Source organism: Camelus ferus, chromosome 19 (genome assembly GCF_009834535.1).
Source record: "Camelus ferus isolate YT-003-E chromosome 19, BCGSAC_Cfer_1.0, whole genome shotgun sequence".
Classification (NCBI taxonomy): Eukaryota; Metazoa; Chordata; class Mammalia; order Artiodactyla; family Camelidae; genus Camelus; species Camelus ferus.
Genome location: NC_045714.1, coordinates 3,530,983 through 3,549,404, shown reverse-complemented (window position 1 = coordinate 3,549,404; position 18,422 = coordinate 3,530,983). Strand labels below are relative to the sequence as shown.

Sequence of the window (18,422 nt, the reverse complement as noted above, 5' to 3'; positions counted from 1 at the left end):
CTTTGCATTTGTCTAATCCCAGCTGGAAAAAACAGAGTTCAGGGACTGCAGGAGGGGAGGAGAGGTTAGGAAAGAGGCGGCAATCACTGGCAGCTCTGGCTCTCCAGAGAATCTCTAATGGATCCACAAGATGCGGGGAAGTACAGCTACCAAAGGGATGCTCTGGCATTGAGGACTGGGTAGGAAGAGAGGGAAAGGAAGTGGAGAAATGACAGCCTCGAGTAGCACATGGCCTGATTGGGAACAGGAAGAGAGCCCAGTTTCTGTTTTAAAATTCAAACACTCTGTTTTGAATCATTCCTTAATCATTTTAGCTCTGTTGGTCTTGTTTCCCTAAGTAAACAGTGAGTTGCCCCTTCAGCTGGGACCACAACTAATATGATTTCTGCTTCCTGTACAGTGCTCAACACCATGGCAATAAGCAAAGAGCTGCTGGTCCTTGGTGTAGATGGACAGAAGGTCATGGACTTCAGAGCCGATTCTGGACATGCCCCTCACTCCACAATCCTCACCTTCCTCTAGAAAGAGTACTTCAGTTTCCTCTGAGGGACCATCCTTCTCCAGCTCCAGCCATGCGGTCGGAATGGTTGCCCTACTCCTCTACTCTCTCCATTCGAGGAGTGGGCTCTTGATATAGGCTGGCTACTCAAAGCCACAAAGGTTGATGCGTGGATGGATATCTGACCCTGTTTGGGCCAATGAGATTCAAGCCTGGGAGTTGTGCTGAAATTTGGGAAGTAGGTCTTTTTTATTTGGGATTGCTGACAGTGAGTTGCCACATGGAAAAAGTCAGCTGAGGGATGCAGACACACCAAGCCCTGAGAAGACTGCATGAGCTGGATCCAGCTCAACCTGAATTCCAATATCCCTGGGTATTTTCAATGATTATGATCTAATAAATTCCCTTTGTAGCTTAAACACTCCATACTTCAGACTGAGAGTCCTGCCTGATACAAGCTATTAATAATGAACTCTACAGGGCTGCAGCTTTTGGAAAAGCACGCAGAGAAAGAGCTGTGAAGCAAAAGTCAAGGGCGTATATTTAGTTCTATTATGAATACCCTGACTAATGACCTCCCTTTGTCTTAGTTACTCTTAGTTACAAAGAATGGGGCTTGCACTCCTCCTGCTTCTTTAGATCCTCTCTGCTTCTCCAACTTCCAAGTTTATAGCTACAGCCCAGACCTCTCTTTGAAACTTCAGACCCACTAATACAGTCGCCCTCCAGGTCTCTTGAACAGAAGTAATTTTATTTTTCCTCAACAATTTTCTCTTTCATTGTTCTTCCTCTTATTAAATGGTACTTTGTGCTAGAAAATGCTCGCTGTCCTCTAATATCCATTCTTCCTTTCTCCCTCTCAGAATAATAGAATCCGTGAATTTTAATGGGGCATGTGACTAGATTACATTTCTCAGACTCCCTTGCAGCTAGAGGTGGCCATGTGATCAAGTTCCAGCCACTAGGATGTGAGTAGAAACGATTCATGCAAATTCTGGGTCTGGCGCTTAAAAGAGAGGGAAAAAATAAGAATGAAAAAGAGAGGGGTGAACTCCCCTTTTCTGGCTTCCCTTTCTGACTGGCTGGAATGCAGACATGGGCGGGTGAGGGCAAATGCTCCAGGGATGGTCAGGAACAAGATGGAAGGGGCCTCCGCCCCTGGCGCTGGCTGGCAGCCTTACCAGGTTGCACTGCTTATGCCTGGACTGAAGGGTGAGGGCAATAAAGTTCTGTCTTGTTTAAGCCGTGGTTATTTGGGGTCTCTCTTAGGGTGGCTGGATTTAGCAAAACAAACAAACCTCATTCCTCACCTAAGAGACAGCTGGAAGAATGAGTGGAAAATTCTAGACGAGGAATGATGATGGCACAGGAGACTTGAAGGTTGCAAGAGTGTCTCACCTTAGTTGTCCCTGGATGTCCTGGGAGCACCCAGGGAGGCAAGTGAGCCTGAGGTCTGCCTCCCAACACCTCCTGGATAACCTCACTCTCCCCACCCTTATCGTATATGGAGACTAACTGGACTTGATGCTCTCCTAAGTCCTGCCAGCTCTGACCTTCCATGGTTCTGTAATTCTACGATGGATGTTGAAACTCAGATGCCAATGGGGCCAGGAGGGTCCCCTCAATGGGCTGAACAGGCCAGGAGGGGCTGTGGCTGGGCTGGCGAGCATACGCCCCCGCTAACTGGGCAGTTGCTGCTCAGCTCCTGCTAACTGCTGCCACATGGGAATGCAGGATTGCCAGATTTTCTAATTTTTCAAGAAAAGTTGGAAATCTTGATTGTTTTGGTCTGTGCAATCTCCTGATTTTTAAAATGTTGGCGGCAAATTCACATTTTTTCAAACGCTCTAGGGGCCAAACAAAAATGTCTGCAGGCGGAATTTGGCTGGTGGCCCCTAGTTAGGAAATTTTAGTTTTGATACTGTTTTCCTTTCTTCCTTCCACAGATATTTGTTTGATGCCTACTAAGTGGGGGGCACTATTCTATGCTCTGGGGACAAAGCAATGAACAAACAGAAAAAAAGTGCCTGTTGTCGCACAACTTTCGTTCTAGAGGATTGTCCTGGTTCATTCACGCAACAAATATTTATTGAGCCGTCTGGGCCATGCACTGTGCTCAGTTGTGCTGATAAAAAATGGTCATGGTCTCTGCCCTCGTGGCACACACAGCTTAGAAGGGAGACAGGGGATAGGTGCATAATTATAATACAAATGAAAAATACAGTTATGGGGAGAGATGCAATGTAGATGGAGGGGAGTAGTTAGGAAAGCCTTCTTGGAGGAAGCTACATTTAAATTGGGAACTGAAAGGGAAGTGTGATTGAATCTAGTACAAGAATGTTCTAGAACATTCTAGATTATAGCAGAGGCTTTCAGGGTGTCCCTCCTCCATGTCCTGTGAGCAGGCAGGAGCTTTCTCCTGTTATGATCTGTGATTCCCTGTCCCAGGGCTTTCGGGGGCCGGGCCAGGACAGGGGGATAACAGCCCTAGAAGCCCTCAACACACAATGGGAGGGAATTTGTAGATAAACATCCCAGCACTCTTGCTCCTTGGGAGGGGTCAACGCTGAGGTGTGTTTCAGAGTCTCCCAGAGGTCCCTGGTTGTTCTGAGCCCCAGTTACCTGCAGTCATAACTATCTACGTACCTTCCACTGGCTGCCCTCCCTTCCCTGTCTCACTTCCCCGCTCTGCAGCTGGTGCCCCCGGAGATCTCCCCATAGCTAAACTCCCAGCACTCACTCCTTGTCTCAGGCTCTGCTTCTGGGAGATACCCAGCAGAGATGGGAGAGAACATGGCAGGTTCTGAGGATAGAAAGCAACTCAGGACCAGCAGCAGGAAACGGGGCTGGAGAGTAGGGCAGAAGTCAGCTCATGAAGCTCCTTGGAGGCTGGGGTTAGGGTTTGTCAGTGGGGAAGCAGCTGATGATTTTTCAGTAGAGGAGTGATCAGGCTTGTATTTTAGGATGATTCTTCTGTAGGGGGTTGGGAGGGGCAAGTGTAGAAGCTGGGAGCAGACAGCTGGAGGGGCAGGTGGGCTGGGACCAGGGGGTGGGGTTGGAGAGAGGTGGCTGGCAATGACAAAAGACATGGATCAGATGGCATGGGGCCCAGGAAAGAGCTCTGGGCTTTGTCTCTGTCTTGAGGGAGTCTACAACTGGGTTTAAAGAGTGGTGGCAAGACACAGACACAAAAATCATACCCAGGATTACAAAGCCCTACACAATCCTTGGGAACCGAGTTGCTCCATGAAGCTGTGGAACTTCTCTAAGGGCAAGAAGAGTGAAGGAACAGTTCTTAGGGGAGGTGACATTACTGAGGGTGATTAGAAACCATAGAACACCCAGACCGAGTGGGCAACTCATGACTGCAGCGCTTTTGGGAAAGCCCGACTTTTTGCAACGGCTACCAAGTGCACTCTGGTCCTTTCGGCAGCTCTCGACTCTGCCATCCTTTACCTAAGCTGTGCACACTCCAAAAACGCATGCCGGATTTCCCGCAGGCACTGCTAGACATATTAACAGCATTCCTCCTCGGCAAGAGATTTCTGCACCACCAACACCATTTTTATACTCTTTACAACATAACGGCAGACGATAAATCTATCTTGCTAATTACACATCCAGCTTGTTATAACCCTCATAAAAAACACGAGCAGCTGGAAAAGCCATGAGGTGATGTCAAATCATATTCCTGGTCTCTAAACAGAAACAGAAATATTTTCCAGGCGCTGGTGAGTCTCATGGTTCCCACTCAAGCGTGGAAGCAGCTGCCAACAGGTCGCTTACCTCGGATGAGCTGATAATGCCTCTGTCCCTCAAAGTCCCACCCCACCACCTCAGCCCGTCTCCCTGAAGAGATGGCAGACACATGTGGTTTGATAAGAAGCCCAGCAGATGAACGCACAGATCGGCAGGGTTTGGGCTTTAGCAGTTGGGTTCATTTTTGCATCATTAAGGAGATTTCAACATTTCTTCCACGTACTGGTCAACCGACAGCATTTGCCCAGAATTCTAACAGGATGGTTCCCCGACATAATTTGTTGATGATACATTTGCAAAGCTGTTGCTAAGACCCATGCTGGAGCTGACAAAATGCCTCCCCCTCGTCTCAAAAATCGGAAGGAAAATTAAATTCATCTGCCGGAGACACTAAGATAAACAACAGGGAAGAAGAAAAGTACTTTACCTCGCTTTTCAGCTAGGATTACTGCTTTCGGCTGCAGCGCTTCCCAGCCCTCTTAGGAGGGAGACAGCTGAAGACTACATGCTTCTATCCTACCAAGTGGATGCTGAACGCTTCGTGTGTTGGAAGAAAAGGCATGGGAGACAATAGGGGGAAGCTAATTAAATTTTCACATGTCAAGGGAAAATTCCATAGGACTTCTCAAACCTGGGTTGACCCGAAGAGGCAGCTTTTGATGGAGAAGCTGCCCCCACAATCCCCAGGACAAACCAGCAGAACAAACTGTCATGCTGAAAAAAAAAAAATAAAAAGAGACTAAATGGATTCTTACCTTTCCGTATCTGGAGGCAAAAGTCCCCGTGAGTAAGGAGTGAAAAATAATTATTGTCTCATCCAAGTCCCACACGAACACACGCTGTGAAGAAAGAGAGGAAGAGAATGGAGACAAATGTACTTGCTTGCATCTGACTTAATGTCTGCAGAAATCAGTTCCCTGGGAGAGAAAAGACGTCTTGAAAAACATTATCTTTAAAGTTATAAAACATGTGACTTGAGTCCCCAGCCAACCTCAGCTGTCTAAAGTGTGTTCTGATGGCCAATTTTGGGATTCTTATCAACCCACAGATGCCAGAACCAAGAAGCCTGTTCTTGCCTTTCACATAAAAGCTCAGGAAAGGGGGAGTTCAGTCCAAAAATAACAATAAAAATCATTTAACTCATTAGACAAAATGAAATACTACCATTTTACGTTCACCACTCACCGTTAAGTCCAGCTATGTCTAAACATTTCTATTTTTAGCAATTCTGGTGATTACCTCCTTAACTCTAAATAACACACTTTTACTTATCAATGTGCCAGTTTTAGACAACTTCTTTTGACTGGGCCATGTGAAAGATGAGCGTTTAGTTCATGGTAATCTCCCTCATGTTTTCAGAATTTTATATTTTTCACGTATGTGAACCCCTCTATTTCCAACTCCCATCAGCTTCTGGACATTTTCTCTTGGCTTAAACAGTAAACCCAACATGGAAGATATGGATATTGGTGTCCCTAGCCTTTCCACCAGCTCTTACCCTCTGCCATGTCTCAGCTTTAGCCTTTTGCACTGTTGATGTGGACAAACTGCTCTGTGCACTGGGTTTTACAGCTGTACTTAACTCTTCTGCACTCCATCTACATGTTGATTTTAAAAGTTGGTAACCAGAAAAAAGCATTGACATCTTGTCTCTACTCTTCACTGAAGAGCTAAGTAATTTACTGGGTTTTCACTTCCTTCTCTATGTGTCCACCAGAGCCACTTTAAGAAGAATGTTCCTACCGTCAAGGTCACGTGTCTTCTCTTTTCCTGCACTCCATCCCAATTAAAATCATGCCATATTTCAGTCTGTTCACACAGGAATCACGCTTGTCTGGAATAACTTTTGAATTTTTACTAGAATTGCTCTAATTCTTTTCTTGTTTCCAATAACGTGCTTTCATTAGAATCTCAAATTCAGCCACACCCTCTACCAAAGATGTTCATCTTCTGTAACACAGTGTTCCAATGTGGACATCTTTAAGCCTGCTACAAAGCTATCATCCTGACTTCCCTTTATTGCACTTCTGGGTCAGATCCACTGTTTTCTGGTTCCCAAGTCTCTTTCTTGGTTTTCTTCCTTGTTTTGCTTGAGTACATCCTTAAGTTGCTTCTTCTGAAAGGGTGCATGGAAAGTAATCTTCTTGCATTTTTGCAAATCTGATAATATCTTAATTTTGCTCTAAGGTTCTTCTGGGTGCAGAGTGCCAATTGGAAAATAATGCTCTCTAGACCTTTGAAAGAATCCGTCTTATCTTGTAGTATCCAGCATGATTAGTGAGAAGTCTGATGTTCCACTGATCCTCAGTCCTCTGTAGGTCTGACTCTGTTCCTCTTTGGGTTTTTTAGGATTTTTTCTTTATATCAGGCATCCTCAAATCCCATGAGGATGTATGTATCTAGGTGTAGTCTTTTTCATTCATACTGTCCAGCACTCAACCATTTTCAATCCTATTTCTTTAAACGAAGTCCTCCCAGCTTTCCCACTGTTTGCTCTTTTTGGAATTCCCAATTGTCAAATTAGACCTTTTGGATTGATATTGCTTATCCTTTAAAAACATTTTTCTATAATCTTATCTTTTTGATCTACGTTCTCAGACATTTCTTTAACTTTCTCTTCCAACCCTTCTATGAAACTTCTCGTTCTCACTATCACTTAAAAATTTAGAGTAACTCTTTCTTTGTCTCTGAGTGTTCCTCTCCCAATAGCCTACACTTTATTTTCTGGATAACAAGATCTCTTTGAGTCTTTATAAGAAAACTGATCAGAATTTTTAAAAGATCTTTTCTGTTTCTTAAATTACCTCTCTTGTCATTTATCCTATTAATTTATCTTGGCTTTAATTTTTCATGCTGTTGGTTTTCCTAATTTTTCTGATGATCATTATTTTTAAGAAAAAAAGGCCTGATCATTTACGGAGCTGGTGTTGGGAGGGGGGCGTGGGGGACAAACGTACCCACTCAATGTACCATCTTGAATGGGCCACCTTGGAAAACTCCCTGGAGGTCAGTGGCTTTATGTACATATTGGCATTTGCCATGCCTTTAAAAGTAAAGAGAAAGGTGGTATCTAGAAGGGAAAAGGTCAATTAGTACAGAGGTTTTCAAAACAGTCAGTAGACTTGAATATTACTTTGTGAATCTTTTGGTTTAGTTACATTTATGTGTGATTTATGTGCTGGGTCAAGATACTAAGTATCATTCATAGTAGGGGTCATGGTAAAAAAAAGTTTTGAAAACAACTGTTTTCTTAAGAGGGCTGGCTTATGGAGTTTAAACAGGCTAAGTCCTTATTTATCTGAATTAACTGGGTTGGATCAGTTAAACTTGGAAATTTTGGTAAAAGAATTTTTAAAAAACCAACAAATATTCTCAAGTTTAATGCCGACTCCATTAATTTATTGACTATATCCTCTCTGAAGAGGGTTGGGTCCCTCTTCTCCACGAACCCATCCCTCTCTTGCCCTGTTCTATGGCTTTTTCCCCCCTTTTATTTATGTATTTATTGGGGGAGATAATTAGGTTTATTTATATATCCATTTTTAAATGGAGGTACTAGGGATTGAACCCAGGATGTCATGCATGCTAAGCATGTGCTCTACCACTGAGCTACACCCTCCCCTGTCCCTACCCAAGATTCTTAATGGCTATGTTGCTGGTGGCCATTCTGTAGGTGACTCTAACTCTTTAGCCCACCAGGGTTTGGGCCAGGGCGGGCCCCTAACCCCAGCTGGGTCAGAGGCCTTTACTTGGGAACTCAAAATTGGGGCCTGGAAAGAAATTCATCATCTTTGGGTGCCCGTTAGTGGCAATGCGATCTGAAAAACAGGGAAGATCAGTCTGCAGAGAGACAGGAGCAGACGGGGGAAAGATGGAAACACGACCCAACACTTCTGCAGGACTTGGTTTTAGTTAGAAGCAGAGTGAGGGGCCTGGGGGAGAGCCGCGACCTGTAACCTGTGCGTTAGGGACCGAAGTCACTACTGCTTGGGGGTTCTGGCATCTACACTGTGGAACTTGGGGAGAGAAGGCATACGTGCATTTCCTCGCCCCTCCTACCTCCTGGTTCCAGCATCTTGCCTTCACTTGCTGTGGCTCTGCTCTTGGGTTCTAAGAGAATCCCTGTATCCTTAAAATAAATTCTGCTTTTTCACTTAAGCTAGCTCAAGTTGGTTTCTGGCACCTGCAATTGACGGATTTTAACCAATACACACTCAGAATTCTCTTCCTTTCCACTTCTCTGCGTAATTTCTCTCTCGTGGGCTCCAGTCATTAGCAACAGTGCCAAAGACTTAAGAGGTGTGACCCATGCAAACCCTTCACGCTGACATGGAGCACGGAGGTGAAACACAGCTCACACCTTTTCTACTGTTCTTGCCCAGTGGTACTCACTCTGGAATCAAGAAGCAGATGTTTCTGGAATAATATCACCCCATAATCCCCGACTTCAATGCCACCTCCTTCTAAGTTTAATGGAAACATATCTCTCTGTCCCCACAGTCCCCTACCAAGAGCAGAAACCATATTAGGTGACCGAATACATTTTTTAAAACAATATTAAAGTATGTGCTGCTCTCTGTGATTTCTAAAGCTCTGCAGCTTCAAGTTGGTGGGAAACCCTCAGGAATCTGGCAGGGCAGAGAGCAAGGACGACCCGGAGTCAGTAAATTCTCTTCTAGCCTTCTGCAAAGGATTAGGCCTTTGCAGAAAGCTAGAAGGGATTGTGCAAGTCTCCTTGGTTTTGGAAGGTGGTGGTTTTAAGAATTAGAGGAAAAGCAAGCTCAGAGTCCCTTGGACCGAGAACAGTCCCGTGAGCCATGGGAACACTCGCTCTGTGGCAGGTCCTCAGGGCGGCCCAGCCCTCAGAGGAGGTGGCTCTCCTGTGTACTTCAGGAGGCTGACCAAGCCCCGGGCACAAGCGTGAAGTTCAAAATATTTTAACATCTTCTGGGACGATGGGAACAGACAGCAGCCATAAAAACTGCTACTGCTCTATTAGTGAATGCTGGGCTAACTAGCACAGCCCTACTAGAGAACACTGGTTAACTAGCACAGCCCTACCAGCAAACACTGGCTAAATAGTGAATGTCCTGGTATTTGCCATGTGTTGTTTGGGCCCCCAACATCCACCTGCTTCTGAGAAGAGCATCTCAGTTTTCTTTTCCCATTGTGTGCTGTCTTGGTGGGGCTGTCCATCAGGGGCAAGCGTGAGGATCTAAGCCAGGTCAATGGGATGCAGTCTCCTTGGAACTGGACATCGAGTGAAGTGGTGCCAGAATCCCAAATGGTTCACTCTCCGGCTGGGGCTGGCACCCTGGAGGTTCCCCGGATTCCTCAGCATGGCCTCTGTTCCTCTTCTTCCTAATCTTGGTTGTATCCCTTCTTCTCCATGCTCTTGCCTCCCAGTAAATTCCTTTCTGCTTCAGTAACCAGAATGGGTTTCTGTTGCTTGCAACCAAAGGATTTTAGCAAATACTCCAAGGTTCTTATCCTCAACAGGGCTCTCCATGCCCAACATACAGCATGGAGACCCCAGAGGATGGCTGGACTTTCAGTGCCCACTGTGGGTGCCGACAGTGAGGAAGGCACCAAGCCACACTGGACCGCAGAGGCTCTTATTCTGTTTTCTGAGACTACTTGAACCCTGAGCTTCTCATACAATTCTGGGAAAGGAAGGGCCTCAGTAATGAAATGGAATTTCCAACTACCCTGGTGGATGAGGACTCAGAGCCAAAATGACATTGATTTAAGGAAATGATGAAAATGGTATTTCTTGGCATATCTGTGTTTGCCGGCTGAGCTCTGTAGCTGCTAAACAGTTAGTACAGGATTATGAACAGGGATATGATGATGGTGTATTTAGGTATTTTCACAGCGAGCCAGGCGTTGCCAATACTACCCATATTTACCTATGGCACACTCAAGCCAACAGTTGACTGCCTTTTGTGCACGTGCCCATTTTTCTTCCTTGATAGATAACGGTTGCTTTCGTCTGTTTCGGGGGCATCGATCTTGCCTCTGTCCCCTCTAGTTGTCTCCCTCATCTCTCATGCATGCTGTTCTTTTTTTCTTGTTTGTTTGGGAAAATATCAATACCTGAACAATAACCTCACACTTCCTTTATTATAATAAAGACTGGGGCACATTCCTTAGACCTGGGTCTCAGCCTGGGCTGCACTGGAATCATCACCTGGTAGGTTTAAAAATACTGACAGCTGGGTCCCACCCCCAGGGACTGATTTAATGGATCTGGGCTGTAGCTTGAGAATGAAGGTTTCTCCAAGCTCCCCAGGAGCCTCTTATGTGCAGCCCAGACTGAGAAACTCAGAATCAGAGAAATGATGCAAACTCATCTGAGCCAGCCTTCTGTCTCCAGGTAGATAATATCTAAGCCATATTAGAATCACTAGGGGAACGTTTAGAACACCCTGCAATGCAGGGCTAATTAGTCTGGGACGGGGCCTGGGCATCTGAATTGTAAAAGCATCCCAGGTGATCTGCTGAACTGGGAACTCTGGGGGTGGGCCCAGCAGCCTGGGTTTTCACAAGCCCCCAGGCGATGCTGTTGCTGCTGACGTTTGAGGGTCACAGACCTTTACCATCTCTAGGGTCACTTTTCCTAGCCTGGTCAGTCAACAGTGCTTCTGTGCGGCCGACCAAATTCTTCCCTCTTTTCTCTCAAGTACCGTTTTCTCTGTGACCGCACTTTGTGAACACCAACGGCCATTCTCCCTCGGGCACTTGGAGAGACCTCTGTCCTGCACCTCCTATTCCGGCCACACATGGAGATTACACGCCCCAAGTCAGAGAGAAGCCGCCTGGAGTTACCTCAATCTCATTGTCCCCTGCTGGGGAGGGGTCACTGCTCCGCTTAGACCGGCCTCGGAGCTTCCCGTCAGAGGCCCGGTGTGGCCTGTCTGTGTCCCCCTCTTTTGCTGGCGTAGAAGGTCCATTGTGTGTGCTGTATTCACCTGGTGTTGGAAAGAGAAGGGCGGACCTATCAGAGGCCTGGCTGAGTGTCTCCTTCCCCGAACGATTACACCGCAACCATCTCACTACAAAGTGTGGGTGGGGGGGCCCAAAGGCAGCACTGAAGGCAAAGATCATGTAGAATCAAAATTACTCTTGAAAGTTCCTGAAATTGCCCATTCATAATCGTTCATTCATCCACCAAAGATCTACTGAGTAGGTATAGTTCCAGGCACTGGTTCTAGAGAGAGGAGACATTAGACAAACGAGTGAATTATATAATATGCCAGGTGGGGACACGTGTGACAGAGGATGACTAAATCGGGTAAGAGCAGGGCGAGTGCTGGGAGGTGACTAAGGTACACAGGGCTGGTTGGGGAGGCCTCACGGATGCGGATGCGGGGACAGCTGGGCGGGGATCTGAGAGAAGTGAGGGCGGGGCAGCTGGGGAGCTCCAATGACAGTGAACAGAGTTTTGTGTTTACAACTGTCCACATATTCTAAAGCCTGAGAGTCCCTGGACTAACAGAAGGAAGGAAATAACATAATATTTGCAGCTGGGCATCGAACTCTTCTACCTCTCTTGGGGTGAACGGGGCTGTGTGTGGGGAGAATTCTCTAGATTCCTGTCCCTGGGTGGCTTGCTCCTTTTTCTCTGTTAAAAGCAAGTCCTTTAAGCTCTACTTGTTAAGAAATCTGTCAATTTGAGGATATATATTGCAAAGGCATCCAGCGCAGGGCTGGCAATTAGGAGGTGTCAATAAATGCTTTAAATTGAGTTCTGGCTTGACTAGCCCTACATACACATGAGGATCAGGGAGAAGGTGCAGGGCTGAGGGTGGGCACCTGCTGCTTCTCATCAAGGGGGTGTCTCCAGACATGGTGCACTGAGAGGCTGCCAGGCTCCTGCCCTCAGGCGTTTGTCTAACGACCTTGAATGGACAAGTGAGTGGCACCATCACAGGACTCAGGTCCCAAAGCCAGCATCCAAGTTATCTTGTTTTTTTAAGCACAGATGTTTTAAATACATTTTATTAGAGTTTGTTATCTTTACTTAACTAAGGGGAGAACTAAGGCTTAGCAAGATGAGGTAAGCCTGTCGTTACCCTGCAAATTAGTGGTAGAGCCAGAACTCAAACTTGGGCCTGCCCTTGTCACTAGAGTGACAGAACTGTAAACCAGTGTGGAACCTTAGAGGACATCCCATCCCACTTTCTCATCTTACAGTTGCTTGTTTTAGCTCCCAAATGTACCCTGTGGACTCCATCTCTCCTTCCATAATTGCCAGTTCTTGGATCATCAGGAGGAAAATGCTTTTGTCTGAAAATACTTGGCAATGGACTAATTTTTTTCCTACCCTGGAAGGACTATTTCCCTCCAAAACCCAAGGGACTGAATTTTGTTGATTTAATATTTATAAAACTTCTTAGCAGACTAAGGACATAATAAGAGAAGATGTGATTTTTGAGTTGTCAGGACTGCTGGGCCGTCTCCAACTCCCCAACATTTTTAGGATGTAGCATTAGAGATTCCCAAACATCAAACTAGCCAAGACTTTCTTCTGGAGGACGAGGAACAGGCAGTAAATAAATTCACAGATGCTTAAGAGTCATAAATAAAGTGTATCCGAGTCACTTGGTAGTTCTAAGGCTATGTAGGTTTTGAAAACATTTGTTGGCCTCGTTAAAATCCAGCAAATATTATTGAAAAGAGGAGGAAACGCCAGTTACCTGAGACATGTCCCAATAAGGTGTTATATGAAGCCAATTTATTAGGGGTGCCAAAAAAAGCAGTCCTTTTTCCAACCTTATACATTCTTGAGACTGAAGGGTCAAAGTTCAAGGTCAAAGTCAGAGGTACACATGCTAAGGAAACTTACATAAATCTTTCTTGGAGTCATTTCACTCTTTTACTTTCTTCCCTTTTTAATATTTTTACTTATTTATTTTAACAACCGTATTGAGGTATAATTGACGTACAATAAACCATACATACTTAGAGCACACAATTTGATTAGTTTTGACATCTATACACATCTATGAAACCATCACCATAATCAAGATAATGAACGAATCCAGCACCCAACAGTTTCCCTATAATTCCTTTGTAGTCTCTTCCTCCTGCCACCTCCCCAGGCCACCACAAATTGCCTTTCCTTTTCTATAAATCAGTTTGTGTTTTGTAGAATTTTAAACAATGGCATCACTCAGTATGTGTACACACACACACACATATGCACACACACGCATGTCTGGCTTCTTTCAGCCGGCATCACTGTTTTGAGATTCAATCCATGTCGTTCCGTATACTGGTAGTTCATTCCTTTGAGATGCTGAGTACTGTTCTATCGTGTGGGTATACCACGACTTGTTCACCTGTTCCCCTGGGAATGGACATTTGGGTTGATTCTAGTTTTTGGTTAGGCTAAAGCTTTTATGAACATTCACTCATCAGTCTTTGCATTGACATAAGCTTTCAGTTTACGAGGGAACATAAGTACTAGGTCATGTGGGAAGCCTATGTTTGACTTTTTAAGAAACTGCTAAACTGTTTTCCAAAGTGGTTGTACCATTTCGCATTATCCCACCAGCAGGGGAAGAGAGTCCTAGCTGCTCTGCATCCTTGCCATCCTTTGGTACGGTCAGTCTTTGTAGTTACAAGCATTCTAGGGGGTATGTAATGGTATCTCATTGAGGATTTAACTTACATTTCTCTAGTGACTAACAATCAGCATCTTATTCATGTGCTTTTTTTTTTTTTTTTTGCCATGCCTATATCTTCTTTGGTGAAGTGTCTGTTCAATTATTTTGCCCATTTCTTAATAGGCTACTTGTTTTATTATTGGGTTTTTAGAGTTTTAAAAAATATATTCTGGATGGTTAATTTTGTGTGTCAACTTGACTGGGCTAAGGGATGCCCAGATAGCCAGTAAAACATTACTTCTGGGTGTGTTTGTAAAGGTATCTCCAAAAGAGATTAGCATTTGACTCAGCAGACTGAGCAGAGAAGACTTGCCCTAACCAATGTGGGTGGGCACCATCCAGTCCTTTGAGGGCCCAAGTAGAACAAGAAGGCAGAGGAGAGGCGAATTCTCTCTCTTTTCGAGCTGGGACACCCATCTTTCCTGCCCTCAGACATTAGAACTCCTGGGTCTTAGATCTCTTTACTGAGATTGAATTACAACACTGGCTTTTCTGGTTCTCCAACTTGCAGAAGGCAGATCGTGGGACGTTCTGGCTTCCATAATCACATGAGCCAATTCTTATAGTAAATATCTCATGTCTATGTCATCTATATCTATCTGTCTATTTCTATACATCCTACTGGTTCTGTTTCTCTGGAGAACTCGAATACAACTTACTTTACCATGTATATGCTTTGTAATTATTTTCTCCCAGAGTGTGGCTTTTCATTTTCCTAACAGTGTCCTTTGAAGAGCAAAAGTTTTAAATTTTTATGAAGTCCAATTTATATCAAAATTTTTTTCTTTTTGGATCATGCTTTTAGTGTTATATATGAGAATTCTTTGCCTACCCCGAAGTCGCAAAGATTTTCTCCTGTTCTCTTATATAAAATTTACAGTTTTACATTTGGTCTGTGATCTATTTTGTGTTAATTTTGTGTCATATGAGGTATGTATTGAAGCACTATTTTCTTCTGAATAGAGATATCCAATTATTTCAGTATCTTCTGTTGAGAAGATTATTCTTTATTGCTTTTGAAACTGTCAAAAATCAGTTGTCCACATGCATATGTTCTGAACTCTCTATGCTGGTCCATTGATCTACTGGTCTATCTTTATGCCAATACCATACTGTCTTGATTACTGTGGCTTTGTAACAAATCTTAAAATCAGGTAGTGTTAGCCTTCCAATTTTATTCTTCTATATCAGAGTGTCTGAGGCTATTCTAGGTCCTTTGTATTTCCATACGAAGTTCAGAATCAGCTTGCTAATTTCCACCAAAAAAGGCCTGGAATGTTGACAAAGATTGCATTAGATCAATTTGTGGAACTGATATCATAACAGCAGTAATCCTTCTGACCTGTAAATGGGGTCTACTGCTCCATTTATTAAAGCCTTTTTAACTTCTCTCATTAGTGTTTTGCAGTTTTAAGGGTATAAGTATTCAACATCTTTTGTCAGATTTATCCCCAAATATTTCATATTTTTTGATGTTACTGTAATAACATTTAAAAATATTCTATTTCCTATTGTTTGTTGTTAGTATACAGAAATACATTTGTTTTTCATATATTAATATATATGCTAAGCTCATTTTTTAATTCTAGTAGCTTTTTTGTAGATACATATGATTTTCTACATAGGTGATCATGTCATTTTACCTTTTTTTAAATTTATGAAGTTTTGATTTTTTCTTCTCTAATATAAATATCTTTCATTTATTTTTCTTGCCTTATCACCTTATTGCACTGGCTAAAAACTCTAGTACAATGTTGGGTAGAATTGGTAAGAGTGGACATCCTTGTCTTGTTTCTGGTCCTAGGGGGTAGCTGTAGGTTTTTTGTAGCTGCCCTATTTTAGTAAGTTTGGGCTGCTATAAAAAATACCATAGACTGGGTGGCTTAAACAATAGAAATTCATTTCTCACAGTTCTGGAGGCTGGGAAGTCCAAGATCAAGGCACTGGCCAATTTAGTTCCTGGTGAGAGTCTTCTTGTTTGCAGATGGATGCCTTCTTCCTGTATCCACACATGGTATCATCTCTCCTGTGTCTCTTCTCATAAGGGCACTAATCTCATTCAGGAGGGCTCCATCCTCATGACCTAATTACCTCCTAAAGATCCCCAACTCCAAATATCATTACACTGGGGATTAGGGCTTCAACATTTGAATTGTGGGGGGCAGGATACAAGCATTCAGCCCATCATATGCATTTTTCTGATAAAGGAAGTTCCCTTCTACCCCTAACTTGGAATTTTTATCAAGAACAAATGACAGATTTTGTCAAATGTTTTCTTCTGCATCTGTTGCGATAATCTTTTTTTTCCCCAGTTAATTAATATGGCAAATTATTTTTTTCAAATTTTAAACCAACTTTGCATCCTTAAGGTAAAAACTCAACTTCATCATAATGTATTACCCTTCTCTAATATATTGTTGGACCAGTTTGCTAACATTGTATTTAGAAATTCTGTATCTATGTTTATGAGAAACATTGGTCTGTAATTTTCTCTTAATGTCTTCATCTGATTTTGCCATTAGGGTAATGCTGGCCTCACAGAATGAGTTGGGAAGTATTCCTTCCTCTTCAATTTTCTTGAAGAATTCATGTAGAACTGATATTTCTTACTTAAACATTTGGTCAAATTAATCAGTGAAGACATTAAGGCCTAGGAGTTTCTTTGTGGGAAGATTTTTAACAAAAAATCAGTTTATGTAATAGACATAGGCCTGTTTGGGTTATCTATTTCTTTTTGAGTGAGCTTTGGAATTTTTTTCCTACAAGAAATTGTGCATTTCCTCTAAGTTGTTGAATTTATTGTCATAATGTTGTTTATAAAATTGCATTACTAGCCTGTTTATATTTGTAGGGCCTATAGTGATGTCACTTCTCTCATTTTATTGGTAATTTATGTCTTCTCTCTTTTTTCCCCCAATATCAGCATGTCTAGAGTGCTATCAACTTTACTGGTCTTCTCAAAGAACCAGGTTTTAGCTTCACTGATTCTCTCTATCATTTTTCTGTTTTCAAATTTCTTTGAATTCCACTCTGATATATGTTATTTCCCATCCTCTGCTTACTTTGAGTGTAATTTGCCTTTCTTTTTCTAGTTTCTTAAGGTGGAGGATGAGGTATTTAGTTTGAAACTTTTCTTCTTTCCTAATATAGGGATTTAGTGCTATACATTTCCTTTAAAGTACTGCTTTAGTGACAGTCCATACATTTTGATATGCTGTATTTTCATTTTCATTGAGTTCAAAACACTCTTTAATTTACCTTTGATTTCTTCTTTGACCCATGGCATATTTGTCAGGGTTCTCCAGAGAAACAGAAGCAACAGGATATATAAAAATATAAAAGACAAGATTTATTATAGGAATCAGCTCATGTTACAGAGGCCAAAAAGTCCCACAATCTGCCACAATCTTGCAAACTGGAGAACCAGGGAAGCTGGTGGTACAATTCGGTCTGAGTATGAAGACCTGAGAACCAGGGGAGCCAATGGTTTAACTCCCAGTCTGGGGTTGAAGGCTGGAGATCTGAGGGTATGGGGGGCTGAGAAGGGGACCCCCACTGGTGTAAGCCCTGGAGTTGAAAGGCCTGAGAACCAGGAGTGCCAATGTCTGAGGTCAGGAAAAGATGAATGTCTCAGCTCAAGAAGACAGAGAGACCACTTGTCCTCTGCCTTTTGTTCTCTCAGATGAGCCCTCAATGGATTTGATGATGCCTGCCCGCACTGGTGAGGGCAGATCTTCTTCACCCAGTCTCCTGATTCAAATGCTCCTCTCTTCTGGAGACTCTCATAGACACACCCAGAAATAGTGTTCAACCAGCTGTCTGGGCATCCCTTAGCCTGGACAGCTGACACAAAAAAGGAACCGTCACACATGGGTTATTTAGAAGTGTGTTATGTAGCTTCTGAATGTTAGAGAATTTTATCAGAACTCTTCTTGTTATTTATTTCTAATTTAATTCCACTGTTTTCAGAGCACATACTTTGTATGCTTTGAATGCTTTTAAATGTAATGAGATGATGATTTATGGCCTAGAATATGTCTATGTTGGTAAATGTTTCACATGCACTTGAAAAAAATGTGTATTTTGCTGTTTTTAAGTGGAGTGGCCTATAGATTGTCTGTTACATCTAATCTTTTCCCTTTAGTTCCCTCCCCAGAGAAAATGACTGTTAACAGTTGTTTCTGCACCCTTCCAGAAATTTCCAATGCAAATATGGGTATTAAACTATACTTATATTTAAAAACACCCCAGGATCATATTACATACATAGTTCTGCCCCTTGCTTTTTTTTCACCTATCACAAAAGCTCAAAGAGAGATCCATATTAGCAAAGAAATAGCTAGCTTACTCTTTTTAACAGATGTATACTGTGCCAGTGATGGATGCACCATCATTGATTTAACCTAACTCTTGTTTATGGATATTTAGGTTGTTTCCAGCCTTTTGCTACGGTGATGCTGCAAGAAATACTCTTTTTATTTAAGTCTTTGTAC

The 18,422-nt window shown here is 43.1% G+C and overlaps 1 protein-coding gene across 3 annotated transcripts in view; it reads right to left on the bottom strand.

Moving 5' to 3' along the window:
- EYA2 (EYA transcriptional coactivator and phosphatase 2) overlaps positions 1–18,422 on the bottom strand; it is a 215,169-nt gene that overhangs the window by 66,256 nt on the left and 130,491 nt on the right. For all 3 annotated transcript variants that reach the window (XM_032461299.1, XM_032461298.1, XM_014561761.2), the window contains 2 exons: positions 11,087–11,229; positions 5,014–5,097 (listed from right to left, as the gene is read on the bottom strand). In XM_032461299.1, the coding sequence (XP_032317190.1) occupies positions 5,014–5,097; positions 11,087–11,229 (227 nt within the window). The remainder of the gene's footprint in view (positions 1–5,013; positions 5,098–11,086; positions 11,230–18,422) is intronic.